Raw genomic sequence first — 15154 nt, forward strand, 5'->3', positions numbered from 1 at the left:
CTCACTGCACCAAATGTGAGCGCAGCCCTCTGTGTTGTGGTGCTCCTTGAAATGCCTGGAATACCTCTTCTTCCAGGACTTGATCCCCAGCAGACTGTCTCAAAGCCCATGAGTGAGCCCACACTTTCCTGAGAGACCTGAATTGCATTTAACTTTGTATACCTCGCTGAAACAAGATGCTGAGGCTGAAATCCTCTGGACACTCCTTGTGTTCAGAAAGGCATGACTAGAAAGGGACAGGGAGCACCTGAAACTGTCTGAATCCATGTGCCACTAAAGGGGTATCCAGGAATCTTTTGGATTCCAGTACAGGTGGCAGTCGAGAGATCGTTCTTTGTTAAGCACAAAGGTTTATTGGGCCAAAGTGGTTCTACACATATGAGTCTTGCTAGACAACACTAACCAGACAACCTGCAAGTACAGCAAAGCTCAAAAGCATAGTAAAGAACTAAAAATTGAATGTATGTATCAGGCCTCTATGGTTAAGCCGCAGATGGGGTACCATGACCCTTCTTGCCCTTTCCTTGTCCTTATGGGCCACCCCCGTGACAGTCTTCCCCATGCTGTTCTCATCATTCTTGACCTGCACCAAGATGGTTCACGTTCTCCCTGGCAGCCAGCACAAGGGGTGTCCCCAGTGCTGGGTGGGTTGTCAGCTCCAGGTGAAGGTGAGTCCAAGCCCACACCAGAGGTACGTGGCTTTCTCTCATGGGATCATGAGAGCAGGGCAGCACCTCAAGATCATAGAAGGGTGACAGCAAGCTCACAGTGGCCCTGGTGCACCCAGGGCCCCTAGAATTTTGGGGAGCACCCAGAGCACACCCCAGTTCTATGGGCTCCACCATCGGGAGTCCCGTGCTTGCCTGTGCAGCACCTCTCATTTCCAAATGGATTTGGTGGGATTCCACGATGGTCAGAGCACAGGGAGGTGTCCCCACGTCTTCGTTGTTCACAAGCCATACGTGGCATTTAGCAGCCTTGCGTTTCACCATATGACCTCTCAGAACCAGCTCTGCACAACCTGCTTAGCTCATTAGCTCCTAATCCCAGCTCTTGGCACAGCCAAGAGGTGTCCCCAGCCTCCCAAGAGCGTGGGACCCTCTTCTCCTGCCGCACTATGTGCTCATTAGTGACGCCTGCGTCCTCTTCTTTCGGCACTGTGCAGACTTTCCCTTCTCATTTGGGAAGTACTCGCCTGCTTTGATCGTTCTGCCGTCGCCTGCTCTGCTCGGAGCGTGCTGCACGGGCAAGCTGGCCCCACTCCATCTCCAACAAGTGCTTTCTGCCTCCTGAAGTTTTTCCTTCGGCTGTTTGTGACGTCCCTGCTTCTTTCCGAGCTCTGTTCCCAGCCCGTCCTGCTCTCTGCAGATCCCAGGCCCTGCTCCATGCAGACACGTAATGTGGATCCCTTCTCTGGGCTCTCCCCATAACCTTGTGGGTCCTGCCTTAGTCCTCCAGCAATGAAGCAGGGGGTTCATAGCCAGCAAGTTTTTCAACATTGCAGACAGCTATTGTACCCCAGGGGCACAATAACAGAGAAACATTAACCTCTGAGGCTGAAATGGGTTTTCCAAGGATTTCCAAGCACCAGAAAAAGACGAAGAAGAGCCATTTAGCTCAGCAGGAGGAAGCAGCATGTGGTGCTCTAGTAGGACAACCTTGCAGCAGTCCCCAAGGGCAAATCAGGATGAGGAAAAAAGAAGGTATTTTTCACTGGCAGCTCAGAGCAAACAGTGTGTGCATGTGTGACGGGCAAGCCCCAGTGTCTGGTGGAGGCTTCTCAGCTATCAGGACAAGGAGACCTTCCTCTCCAGCAGCCTCCCAGCCTTGCAGTGCCAACACTGGGCACTGCAAGCAGCGTCACAGCATGAGAGCCTCCAGGTGTGCAGGCTTCCAAGTCCTCAGCAGTTCATCCAAATTGGCCTCTGGGGACTGCTGGAGCTAGTTGTACCTCTCATCTCTGTGTGGGAAATGAGAGAGATCCTTCTCACAAGCAAATTCAAAGGAGCGAAATAACAAACTTTTGTTAATGCCTTTTTTTCCTTTCGTTTGGAAAGGCTTTGGAGAAAATTCTCAAAGGCCTGTCTCAGCAACTTTCCTTCTGCTTCATCACTCTGAGCACTGCAACATCATCAGATTAGTCAAAAGAGAGCGGTGGTGCCTCTCATTTTCCCAAGCAGCCAGATGCTCTTTCGGAGGTGAGGCAGCAAAGCCAGTGCCGCTGCAAGAGCGGGGGATGGCAGGACTCTGCCTGCTTTTCTTCAGAAAGAAAATTGCCTTGAAAACTAAAGGCCTAAGCTTTGCTCCCATCTCAAAAACCTGCTCCGGATCCAAGAGAATTTGCTAATGCTGAAATAGCATTCAATAGATCTGGGAGTGGGATCTAGGCCAGAAAGGAGAACTTTCAATCTTGGATTTGGCATTTAGGAGAGTGATATTAACCATTCAGCAAAATAGGTGTCTTGGAGGACAAGATCTTCAGGATTTGTTCCAGTTCTTGAAAGGTGCTCGATCGGGATTGGAAGTAAGCGGAGAGGATTTCTCCGAAGGCTGATGTCAGCCAAGTCTAAGGAAGCTCTCTCTGCCCTTTGCAGCAGAAGGGACTGCTTTGGCTGCACCTTTGCTGCAGGTGCTGAATGTGGTGATTTTGATCAGCCTTGGTCACGTTCTGTTTAGGATCACAAGCAAGGTGAATCCAAGGAAAGTGCAGGTAATACTTGTAGAGTTAAGCAATTGATTTTTTCCCCTATCTTGGCTCTGACTAGGATGAATCTATAGCTTCAATCCTCTCTCCCAAAGTCTGATCCTGCACAGCCCATGGAGCACACAGCAGCCGCTCTTCTAAGGACGGATGTCTCCGTAACATCTAGCCTCCTTAGCTAACTCTGCACAGAGTCCAAGTGACAGCACCGGTGCCGGAGACATAACCGCAGCTTCTGTCTAATGGTTTCGATGCAGCTACACTTGGCTGCTCTAAGCGCAGGGAGCAAAGGCAGGGGCAGCACCTTGCTCCCTTGCACATAGCCATAAGGCTGCCAAGTCAGAACAGCAATGAGCAGCCCATTTCTGCCCCGGCTGCAAACACGCAGCAGGATGCAGAGCCCTTGCTCTGGAGCATCCAGCCACTAATGCCTCCCTGCTCCTCAGGATGACGAGGCTCACTGTGGGATGAGCCTCGAGGCCAGCAAGCAGGAGCAGGACCCACCTCCACCCAGCAGCTTCAGCCTGCTTGTAATGCACAAGGCAGCCAACGACAGCAATGACTTAATTCAAGCATCTGCTCTTTTTCCGTGCCATTGGCACAGGTACCGGCGTTTATGGCCGTACTGGTGTGCAGACATGAGATTACGTGTGCAGCTTTCTAGCCACGTCCTCCAGCTGCGGCTGCTGCCAGTTGATTGATTCCTCTCTGAGATTCCATCACTCTGCAGATGCCCATTTAGATGGGCTCACAAACACCTTCCTGGAAGCAGCGGGTCACACCAGGCACCTGCTCCCTGTCATTTTCAAGGAGCCTGTGGAATATCTGCCATGGTGGGATCTGCCTGGCCAAGTGTCCCCATGCTCTTGGAGAGATACTGTGATCCCCCAGGAGGTTCCTCTCCTGCAGCTCCCCTCTCAGAGGGTAAACCTGAGGGATTTCTCCCATATCCTTTTGGATTTTGTGTTTGTGTCTGGATTCTTATGCTGCTGCTGGGTGACCTGCACATCCATAGGACAGTTCTGCCCAAAGGCTGTTGAAAAGCCTGAGGGAGGTTAAAAAAAGATGCAGAAAACCTTAGGGCTTTGTATGCAAGACACAATCCTCCCTTCCTCCTCCACAAGGTGTTTCACCTCACCCAGAGTACAGCAGTCAAGGGAAAACACTTGTTTTTCCAAGGAAAACCATTTAGTAACTCCCCTGAGTAACAGAAGAGAGTAATTCCAATAAAAAGCTACACCCATTGCACTGATGTCTCCGTTCTTGCACCGAGCTGGCCTCTCTCACCCAAAGGCATGCAGAGTTTGGAAGACATCCAGGAGCCTACTGTAACATCTTGGCAGCTGAATATTGCTCAGTAAACACTGAAAATTCACTGAAAAGCTAGAACAAAGGGAAACTGCCTTTAAATGAAATATTTTGCCTAAGCTGTACCCAAAGATAGGGGCTGGAGGCGAGGTGGGTGGTGAATCCGAATTCATACATATGTCTGTGTGCGTCTCACAGAGACTGTTTCAAGAGCATCGTGTTGGCGTGAATTATGGCTTGAGCGCGAGCGTCGTCCTTTGGGCAGTGCCCAAAGCCTGCCGCTGCTAATGGGAAGGCTCATTACTGACTTTAGTGGGCATCTGGAAGACTTTTAACAACTGACAGCAGGAGCAAAATAATTGCCAGAGCCCATTAGCTCAACGGTCTGTTGAGCAAGGGCAAAGGCAGCGCTCAGGGAGGCTGTGCTGGTGGCCGCCGCAGCCCCACGCAGTGCATCCCGTGGAGCTGGGAAGCTCCCACCTGGATCTGGCCGGCGCCGGGGCCCTCGGCACGGTCCCTTGGGCGCTGGCGCGGCGGGTCTGGCCGCAGGGTGGATTTGTGAGTGATGTCAGTTCCAAGCACTCATAGCCGGTGCTGGAGATGTCCTTGTTCCACCAACCTCCCAAATGTACCGAGCTTTGTGTAAGCAAGCGCTCTGTTTGCTCGAACAGATTCACCTGGGTTAAATCTCTTGCCTGCAGAGGCATTTACAGCATCGGTAAAGGTCAGGAAGAGGAGAGCGAGCTGTCTCTGCCTCCCGGGAGCCACCTCTATTTTCTTGGGTTTTTTTCCTCTCCTCCACTCATAAACACAAGCCGCACTCTGCAAACCTGGCTGGTTTTGCCATGAGGCTTTGTAGATAAACGTGCGAGCTCCTCTTCTTGCCTCCAGCTCGGTGCTGTCGCAGGTGCAGGGGCTCTTTGGACTCGCTTTGCAGAGGGAAGAGGGCCCAGGCTGCAAGCCCATGGGTGCAGGTGGTGGATGCTAAGGGCTGACATGGGCTTTGGGTGCTGGGCTTCAGTCCCACAGCCAACACAGAGCACTGCTTTCCTGGTTTTTTAAGGCCCTACGCTGTTTTCTCTGGGAAAATGTCCATTGTGTTTTGGTTGCCCTCTTGGAAGGTGATTCATTGCCTTGGCCAGTACAGAGTGGTGCCTCCCTCTCCCTGGGTGCGACGCTGAACTTCTCGCTCCCGCGCGAAGCGGCACGAGCGAGTCCGGAGCGAGCGCTGGCTGGAGCGGAGCCCGCCGGAGCCGCTCTGCGCACAGCGCCAGCCCCGCTCCACCGCCCGCTCACCCACGCAGTGTCTAACCCTTCAGTTTCAGAGAAGGGGAACACAAGCCCCAGACACTGCCTGCTCGGATGGAGAGTGACCGCGTCGTTGGCGACCTGTGGGGAAAGAGCGATGCGCCCGTGGTCCTCAACAACCCCTACTCCGAAGCCGAGCAGGTAAGAGCCATCGCGGCTGTGCTCAGGACGGGGCCTGGCAGAGGGAGAACCATCCTGTGGGTCTCCCATCATGGGCAGCGCTCAGGGAGCCCCTTTGCTGCCGTGGGGCCTCCGATTTCAAGGGGCAGGAGGGAGCTCAGCACCAGGCAAGACGGCATCCAGCACGGAGTAACTCAGTGGCTGCTGCAAGGCTCCCACCGCAGCCCAGTCCGGAGTTGGTCCTGGTGAGTAGGGATGAGGAGGTGGCTCCTCGGCAGAGCTGTGATCCCAGTGCACGGAATCCGGCCCAAAGGCACCACACTCCCATCCCCAGCACCATCTCCCAACGGGCTCCCCAGTGCAACTGGGGGCACAGAACCGCTTTGGGCCACAAGCCAAATTCCCCTTGGCCGCGCTGGGAGGGAGCAGGGGCTGCAGCAAGGTCAGGAGCGCGGCAGGGAGAGCGGGAGCAGCACAGTCGTTCTCGGAAACCATCCCTCGGGATTGCCGTCACTTCCCACGGCGAAAAGCCGAGTGCTGTGGTTAAGCTTGTTTTGATTTGTGCGAAGGTAATTCAATAGAGCACTTTAGCTAATACGTTGCACGGTGCCTTTTCATCTCCGCGCTCTCCGCGAGCGTAAATTCACAGGCTTCCCTGCCAAACGTGGATTAACTCCCTGTTTGTAGCGAAGCCAGAGAAGCGAGGCGGTCCCTGCCAGGCCAGAAGGATCTCCTCGGGGAAAACATGATGTTACCTCCACGTGGCCAAGGCCCTTCGGCCACACATGTCTCCCAGATGGGACTAGGCAGCAGCAGGGGCAGGACTGTGGGGTACCAGTCCTGGGAGCATCTGCTCACCTTGCCTCTCCCCACCGAATTTCTCAGGGTGACCTAGTGTGGAATATTTTCCAAAGGAGGGGGAAAAAAGCAGATTATTGGTCACACAAAGACGTCCAAGAAGGAAGCTAAGGAGCTTTCTCGGTGGAAAGGGCAGCACTGCAAGGGCCGGGCCAGTGCCTCCTCCTGGCTCCCAGCAAGGTACAGCACCAACCCTCCTCATCAACCTGCTGCCTGCAGGACAGATCTGCTGTACTTGCTAGGGCCACAACCATGTGTGGCCCTATATATTGAGAGTGGCACCCACATACTGAGCCTGGCATCAATGCCCCAGTCATGTGCGGCAGCTGGTCTTGGTGTTTTGCCTTTTCCGAAGATTTTCCAGACTCAGATGAGATGCAAGCACGGAAAAAGGGAGGCGAGGGGACGTGCCACTATTGCGTATGATGACCCTGTGAGCAAGGCAGGGAGAGGATCGCGCTGGCCGGGGCCCTGCGGCGAAGCTTGTGACAGGGGTCACCCCACGCTGTCCTGGAGACCTGACCCCCCAGGGAGGCCGGGATAATCTCGGTGTCAGATGCACGCTGCGTGCTCGGTTCAGAGCGATTTCCATCCTCCATGGGTTGTGTCGTATGTCCACACATGCCAAGCATCCAGGTGCGTCCGAGAGCTGCAGCGCGCTCCACTCGGCCGCCACAGAGACATCCCTGGGCAGCTCCGTGTCCTTCCTAATGTGCAGTGGCAGCTATCACAAGTGCATCTCACCCAAGGACAGGTGACACTCCGGTCCCTTTCCCCTGGCTGTGTAAAGAGCCTGTCTTTCTGCCTTCTTTGCTAAGCTCCTTGCGTGTGTGTGTGTCTGTTACTCTAAGCACTTTATAACCTTCTGTGTTCAGAGCTTAATTTCCCTCCATGTTAGGGCTGCTAAAATCCCCAGTCTTAAGCTGCTATTAAACTCATTTTTGTTCTTTCCTTTTATTAGATGCAGGCTTTCTTTTTATCCTTCTTATCCCCAGATCACTATGCCTCCTGCGCTGGAGGCAGTTCAGGGGTTTTTCTCCTCCCTGCGCTCTCCAGGCTGCAGCCACCGTCCCCACTCCCCTGGTTCGCCTGTGGTCAGGGCAGCCGCGGCCTCTCCAAAACCCTCCAAAACCCCCCCAAAACGCCTCCAAAACCACCTCCCAGAGATGGCGGTTTTCCGGGGATGCAGGCTAGTTAGTGTCGTAGGGAGGGCGTGCGGAGGCGAGCTGGGCTAGCTGCGCTTTGGGGAAGAAGCAGCTATTGTCACCATGAATGGTTTCACTGAGCTTTTTACAAAAGGTAGTTAATCGGTCCTTAACACAGCAGTGGTAGCGAGCTTTTTATGTATGAGCTTTTTATGTCTGTTGTTCTTGAAGCAGTGTTCGGGGTATCACCTCCAAGGGGAGAACGCTCCGGGGTGTTGCAAGAGGCTGCTTGGAGCCCAGGTGGGCCTGGGTGCCTCTTCTCGCCTTTGTTTTTTTTTTTGCAAAATCATGCGGTGCATTTTTCTCCCAGCAGAGCTGCTCACCTGGCCCCAAACCTTTCCGACAGACACGTGCTGTGACTTCACCAGACCCCTCAGGGGTCGGGTGTGAGCCATATTTCAGCCTGTACAGATTGTTTTGTGGGGAACCGTGCCGTGATCACGGGGGCACGCGCCGGCAGGCGAAGGGAGTCAGCTCAGCTCCTGCCTTGTAGGGATGATTTACAGCTTTGTAACGAGAGGAAAATATGTTTTCAACTAGCACAGCTAATGCAGTCTGGGAGGAAATGTCAGCAGGCTAATACGTCTGCGACCTGGGAAAATGCTCCAAGTCTGCTTTTCCCCGGAGTCGATGCTGCCCAGCGGGGCTGTAGGTGCCGTCCTTGCAGGATGCCCCAAAGCCTGGCCAGGAGGCGAGGAGAAGGCGGCTGAGGAGCTGTAAAGTCCCCTTGAGTGTGTTAAAAGCAGGAGGCTCCTTTGGGGACCCAAGAAGGCGCATCCCTGCTCACACAAGCTGTGTGCTGGCAATAAGCACCATCCTGCAACGCTCACGTAACGTGTGCCGCTCATCTCCCCTTGTCCCACTCTTGAGTCACTAGTCTTGCAGATGCCTAAAGCATGAAAGGGTCTCATATCACCTCCCCAGCAGGACCGGGGTAACGTTTGGCTTCAGATACGCCCCCCGGGAGCGGCAAACACACACGCACACCTGGAGCTTCCCCGTCCTCTTCCAGGCACCGCGTTCCTCGCAGCTGCTGCAGCTGCCAGGCCGGTGGCTGCTGCTCGGAGCTGGCGGCACCTCAGCTCTCCCAGCCCCGCTGGCATCACCGCAGGCTGCTTCATCATGGCCCTCTTCCAGGAATGACACAAACTTCCCAGCAGCCTGCATGGAAAAGAAGGAAAGGAAAAGGAGCAGCTTGGAGAAGATCTTTTGGTCTTCTCAAAAGGCATCCAGCAACCGCATACAGCGAGTGTTTGCTTGCTCCAAGCGTACAGTGCACAGGTTAACACAGGGTAAAAAGCCAACTTGGGCAGTAATATTATTATTGCCACCATTATTGCCACCAGAGCAATGCAGTGGTGTCTGCAAGGCTGCTTGTCCAGGAAGAAGAGCTTCTTCTGCCGTGGGATGCTGCATTTCCAGTTAGTCTTTCAGTGAATGAGACTGTAAGGCCAAATTTACCTGTGCTGCCAGCCCATGAGCCCAGAGTGATAGCTTCCTCCAGCTCTGCCGAAAAGGAGTGTGAACCTCAAAGTGAATCATAAAACATATGCTGAGACAAGGGCCGTTTTTGTGGGGTTTGTTTTTCTTTTCTTTCCCCCTTTTTTTTTTTTTTAACTTCCAGATAAATCAGAATGGGACAGAAGCTGCAAGGTTCACAGAGAAAGTGTATATCAAATCCGACCACAAGCCCACAGAGTCTCTGCAGAGATGCCAAGCATTTAAGTGGCACCAAATTTCAGTAGGTTTTGACAGGATGGTCTGGTCTGGGTTTGGGTTTCTGCTTGAAACCTCCAGCAATTCCTTCATAGCTGCAGTGATTGAAACACACCCAACTATAAGAACTACTTCCCCGAAGAAACATCTCTGTTCCCAGGGCTAGTGGGGAGGCCGCTGTCACAGAATACACTGGTAGATACAGGCTTCTCTTTAAGTGTCTCAAGTGCCTGGAGTGAGCAAGGGTTATGGTGCAAATACTAAATATTGTATTTGAAAACATGAGCAAATACACGGATGTTTTTGGAAGCAAAACACGCAGTCAGGGTCTCTCGTTATAAGCTCTTTGCTGGCTGAGCAGGCTCCTAATGTCGAGATATAATTCACGATGTGCCAGACGAGCGCACCCTGACATAGATATCAGGGAGGGTTGGAGATGCAGAGCTGTGACTGAAGTAATCCAATGATGCATAATTCAATAGCCTTTCCTCTTGCACACTTTATCCATCCTCACTCACTCCTACCTCCTTCCGGAGGTGATATCGGAGACACAGGTTTGGACTGCTTGGAGGAAAGATCAGCTCTTGGAGGGCTCATATCAGCGAGGCAGGCCTTGGCACAAGTAAAACCTGAGCAGGTGACGCTCTGTAAGAAGATCTATTTAATATATGTTTTAGAGAGGTATGTCTTGCACTGCGAAACCTGAGCTTAAGATCGTCCAAAGTCATTTCTGTCTCTGTTCCTGCAACACTTCTTTCCTCCAGATTTCGCTGTGCAGTATACGGGTTAACTTCCCAAAAGCAGAGTTGATTGCTCCAATACAGGATCTCAAATGAGATCTCTAGGATCATGCACATCCTTGTGTCACTGTATTAGCATTAGGATTTAAGCACAAGCATCCACAGGAGAAATCCACTAAGCCAAGATGTGCTTGTGGCTATGACCTGTCTTCCTCCTGTGATTCCACTGACCAATATTAACCTTGTGCTGGTCTTCACTGTTGTCCAGCCAGCACCATCAGGGCGGCAGTCCCCAACAAAGAACACGGTGAATGGGAGCCCTTCCAAATGCCCGCGCTTTGTCAAAATCAAAAACTGGGAAACAGGCTCCGTACTTCACGATACCCTGCACCTCAAGACAGCAATGGTGAGTAGATCTGAAAGCACTGGACGAGAATTGTCTGCCCCTAACTGAGTGGATTGCAGTGTTTCCGAGATGGGTTGGCCTCAATATACTCATGTAGACCAAATTTCATGGTTGCTGTGGTACCTGAATGTCAAACCTCTGGATGCCGGTGCACTAAGCTGAGTGAGAGGGAAATTCATCTGGAAGGAATGAGGAAAAGCAGGTGACATCGTGCCAGACTGTGGCAGGAATCTGGTGAGCCACAATTCACAGAATGGCTGAGATCAGAAGGGAGCTGTGGGGACCACCCAGTCTGCATTGGGTGGGCTAAGAGATGACTATACAGGTTTGAGCTTAAAAGCATTGTTTAAAGGTGTGAAAACAAATAAACTGGAAATGTCCCCATTTGTCAAAATGCCACCAGCTTCAGCTCATGGTGATTCAGAAGCCCAAGACCCACCTTTTGTCCCCACCAGGCTACTGCATGCACTGAGCAGATCTGCATGGGCTCGGTAATGACCCCCAGCCAGCATGTCCGCAAGTCAGAAGATATCAGAACAAAAGAGGAGCTGCTCATTTTGGCGAAGGACTTCATCGACCAGTACTACTCCTCCATAAAGAGGTAAGCACTGGCTGGAGAAAGTCACCATCCCTGGCTATTGCTCATGCTAAGATATAACGAGTTATCTCATCTTTCGTTCTTGCAAGTCATGGCAGGGTGAGACTTTGGTGTTGGAGGTGTAGCTGATTCTTCGGTGGAGTTCACGGTGTTTGTCCTATGCCTCAGGGCAAGCGGCTGACCTCTCCTGTTTGCGTTTGGTCCTGTGTTAGCTGAACACCCACATGGGTGGCTGTGCACATGTGTGGGAGCGTGTTGCACACACGCAAGAAAGAAACAGGAGCCTCTGCCCTCCGCGCCCCGGCTGGTGACTGGTGTCTTCTCCTTCCCCCACACATGCAGATCTGGCTCCAAGGCTCACATGGAAAGGCTGGAGGAAGTGACCAAGGAGATTGAAGCCACAGACACGTATCAGCTGCGGGACACAGAGCTCATCTATGGAGCAAAGCATGCCTGGAGAAATGCTGCCCGCTGTGTGGGCAGGATTCAGTGGTCCAAGCTGCAGGTAAGGGCTGGCAGATCGCCCAGCAAAGGATTCCCTGGAGTTTTGGAAAGGCAATTCTTGCTCTCCACATAGGCAGGGAAGCACAGCACGGGTACTGCTGTGGGTGATGAAAACCCAGAGCAGCCAAGCTCTCCCCAAAGACTTTGGAGGTGCAGAGGCTGGGGAGGGAGATGAATCTGTAAAAGCATCTGTGGGGGAAGGCGCAGCAGAGGTGTCTGTGTCTGAAACCCGGCCAGCTGGAAGCTGGCACTCCAAAACCATGTTCCCAAATCAGACACTGTTTCAATATCCCACATGCTGCCTCCAGAACTGCAGCTCTGCTGAGCAAGAGGCGGCAGGACACACTCATCTTCGGTACAGAGTGGCTAAGGCAGGACAGGATTTGGCTCAATGCCCTTTTAACTGAGCCAGGAGCACACAGGTAGGATCTGGATTTGCCATCTTTGGTGGAATTTGGATTTTCTTGGTACGGAGATGACATGTCACTTTGTAACAAGAGCATAGCTCAATGCTGAGCCATTCTTGCGGCTGCTCTGAGCAGGGAATTGCCAACACTGCGACCAAGAGCCTGGGCCTCCTTCGCTCGCAGAGTCCTCATCTCTTCTGTTCTCCTATTCCGTTTGGCTAGTGCTAGTTTAAACTCTGGGGGAAAGTAACTTCTGCAAGAAGCTGTCTTACAGCCTCCTTCAGCTGCTCTGCTTCCTGGCATTCCCATCCTCTCCGAGTCCCTCAGATCTGGCTTACGCCTCTCCTAGTTCAGTTTTGAGTTTTGATCTATGAGTGACAAACAACAGAAGCCAAAACTACTGGCGGGTGAGTCAGAAACAGCAGTGGGGAGAAAGCACCGGCCTGGGGCCGTTCTTGCTAAAGCTGATGAATCAGCTCTCCAGGGCACAAGAGGCAACAATATTAGATGTCCCCATATTAAAATGGCAGTGAGCACATGACGCTGTAGCTGCTGTTCTGCTTGGCTTTGCCTTATGCTCTGGAGCATGATCCTCCCTCCGCTCTTTCAGGTGTTTGATGCCCGAGACTGCACCACAGCCCATGGGATGTTCAATTACATCTGCAACCACATCAAATATGCCACCAACAAGGGGAACCTCAGGTGAGCCGTCCGGGAGAGATCAGGGTTTAAATCTCAGGGCCTGTGCATGTGTGCCAGCCCAGCTCTTCTCCATGCTGACTTTGTCTCCTCCAGTTGTAACTGCACAGCTTGTAGCTGGCAGCCGTCCTGGGGAGCATGAGAGGGCTCTGATACCAGGGAGAAGGTGTCCTGCTGGCGCAATCATATCTCTGTTCTTGCTCTCCTTGGGATCAAAAAAATTCCAGATTTTCTAATTATTTGGCCCTTCCTCCACTTGCTCCTTCCTTCTGCATGAAAAGTAGAGCATGGGCTTTACCCCAGATCTCTCTGAAACACATCTGTAAACAACCTGTGCAGAGATGAATTGCTGGAAATTCCCCAAATTCCAGAGCTGGAGGATACCTGGCTGAGATTTCTTCCAGTGAAGGGAATAGAGTAAATGGCCCTAACCTTCAGTACTGTGTCCTTCTCCAAAGTCTTTCTCTCAGTCCATTCCCCACCTCAGAACAGGAAGCCAATTTTGCTTGCAGTGGTCAAACAGGAACAAACCCTCTCCATGCAGATGCCCAGGTGTGTCTCCCTGCTGTCAGGAGACAGGGAAACACCCTGCCTTGGATTCTGGGGCTTGTGCCGGGCACAGAGGGCCTGGGGCGCGCGTGGAGGGCAGGCAGGGGCTGCACATTTCCCCCATGACATTTCTTCTCCGTTTCTTTGACACCCGCTGCCCCATGCTCATCTGATTGCCCCAGCGCTCACAGAGCTGCTCTTCCTTGCAGATCCGCTATCACTATATTCCCGCAGCGGACAGACAGCAAGCACGACTTCCGCATCTGGAACGCCCAGCTCATCCGCTACGCTGGCTACAAGCAGCCCGACGGGACTATCCTGGGAGACCCAGCAAACGCGGAGCTGACAGAGGTAGGTGGCTGTGACATCTGTTCTGGGCACCGCCGGCGCGCGGCCGGGGGAAGTGCAGCAGCTCCGACCTTGCTGGGGTGCCAAATAAGACGGAGCATTACACGGGACTGTGCTGCCTTCCAGCCCGTGTAACACGGGGATGGCCATGCCATGTTGCTCTTGCACGGCAGATTCCTCCCAGACCTGGCCCAGCAGCCAGGAGGGCAAACGGGCGCTCTGCGCATGGGACAGGCTCATGCCGGGTCAGGCGGGGCTGGTCAGGTCCACTGCAGTGCCAGGCAAGGGAGACCTAACTCTTTTCCCTGGAGTAAAAGCTGTTCCGACACATGCAGGAATTGACCATAGCTTTACTAGAAGACTTCTGGTGTTATTTTCCCTTTGGGAGAAGGGGAAGGGTAGCAGTGTTAAGGGGACTGTTGCTAGAGGACATTTGTGCCCATCACTGACCTAGGCCAGTGGGAATCAGAAATGAGAGATGTGCCTTGTGATAATGCTCTTTTCCACTTTTCTTGCCCTCTCAGCCTCCCTTCTTCATCTAGGCACAAAAACTGTAAGCCGCTTTTCCAGACCCATGATCCTTGCTGGGATTTTTGCTCTGGGCTCACTTTCACTGCAGTTCCCCTGGGCACCCCTTAGTGTGGCCATGGGTGGGCTGTGCCAGGCAGCCTCTGTCGTAGCTCCTTTGGGTGGAGAACTTTCCTCAACCGTCAGGGCTCAGCAGAGACGCTGTTAGGAGAGGCTGCCGGGCGATCTCCGAAGGGCAGGTGATCTGCTGGGACTTCTAACTCCAGCTTCCTTTTGTCCTTAGATCTGCATCCAGCAAGGGTGGAAGGCACCGTATGGGCGCTTCGATATCCTGCCGCTGCTCCTCCAAGCCAACGGCAACGATCCAGAGCTCTTTGAAATCCCCCCAGAGCTCGTGCTGGAAGTGCCCATTCGGCACCCCAAGTAAGTCAGAGAAAGCCCCCAGACTTCTCAAGGGGTTCAGGAGGGGGTTCCTCTGGCTTCCTTGCTCTGAAACGCTCCTGGTGTCCTACCCTCCTCACAGCAGCCCCTCATGAAGGTTTTTCCTCCACAGATTTCACCTCCACAGACCATTCTGCTTGTGCCTCCTTGGGTTGGGCAGCTCACAGCAGAGCAGGCTCCTCCATTGCCCTGTCTGCATTTGGCAGGGGAGGTTTGGCTGCTTGCCTGACCCTGTTGTGTCCTGGCAGGTTTGAATGGTTTAAGGACCTGGGCCTGAAGTGGTACGGCTTGCCTGCCGTTTCCAACATGCTCCTCGAGATCGGTGGCTTGGAGTTTTCTGCCTGTCCCTTCAGCGGCTGGTACATGGGCACAGAGATTGGGGTCCGAGATTACTGTGACAACTCTCGCTACAACATCCTGGAGGTAATTCCCTGCTCCTTGTGGCAGGCCAGGCATTTCTCACGGTACATAGGGTATACATGAAGCTACTGGGGAGCAGGACAGGATCTTGGGACGGTTTTACCTGAGGTGGGAGAGTGCAGGACATGCAAGTCTTCATTCAGGGAGCCACTGAAAAGCAGTTATGTTCTTCCGTAGCCAATGTGGCTACGGTGCTGGCAAGTTTTGCTGTGTCCTTTGGGACCAGCTGGTACTAAGCATTACAAAGCTGATGCCTATTAAGGATCCCCAAGACCTATGAAGGCATCATATGGGTCAG

At 53.1% G+C, this 15154-nt stretch overlaps 1 protein-coding gene across 1 annotated transcript in view; it reads left to right on the forward strand.

Moving 5' to 3' along the window:
- The window catches only part of NOS1 (nitric oxide synthase 1), a 37870-nt gene that overhangs the window by 5078 nt on the left and 17638 nt on the right, over nucleotides 1–15154 (forward strand). Inside the window, exons 2-9 of the mRNA XM_010213575.2 lie at nucleotides 5329–5458; nucleotides 10225–10362; nucleotides 10818–10963; nucleotides 11303–11465; nucleotides 12482–12573; nucleotides 13329–13470; nucleotides 14279–14418; nucleotides 14685–14859. Coding sequence (XP_010211877.2) covers nucleotides 5329–5458; nucleotides 10225–10362; nucleotides 10818–10963; nucleotides 11303–11465; nucleotides 12482–12573; nucleotides 13329–13470; nucleotides 14279–14418; nucleotides 14685–14859 — 1126 coding nt within the window. The remainder of the gene's footprint in view (nucleotides 1–5328; nucleotides 5459–10224; nucleotides 10363–10817; nucleotides 10964–11302; nucleotides 11466–12481; nucleotides 12574–13328; nucleotides 13471–14278; nucleotides 14419–14684; nucleotides 14860–15154) is intronic.

Source organism: Tinamus guttatus, unplaced genomic scaffold, assembly GCF_059628265.1.
Source record: "Tinamus guttatus ecotype Peru unplaced genomic scaffold, ASM5962826v1 Tinamus_guttatus_pri_ptg000628l, whole genome shotgun sequence".
In the NCBI taxonomy this organism is placed as follows: domain Eukaryota; kingdom Metazoa; phylum Chordata; class Aves; order Tinamiformes; family Tinamidae; genus Tinamus; species Tinamus guttatus.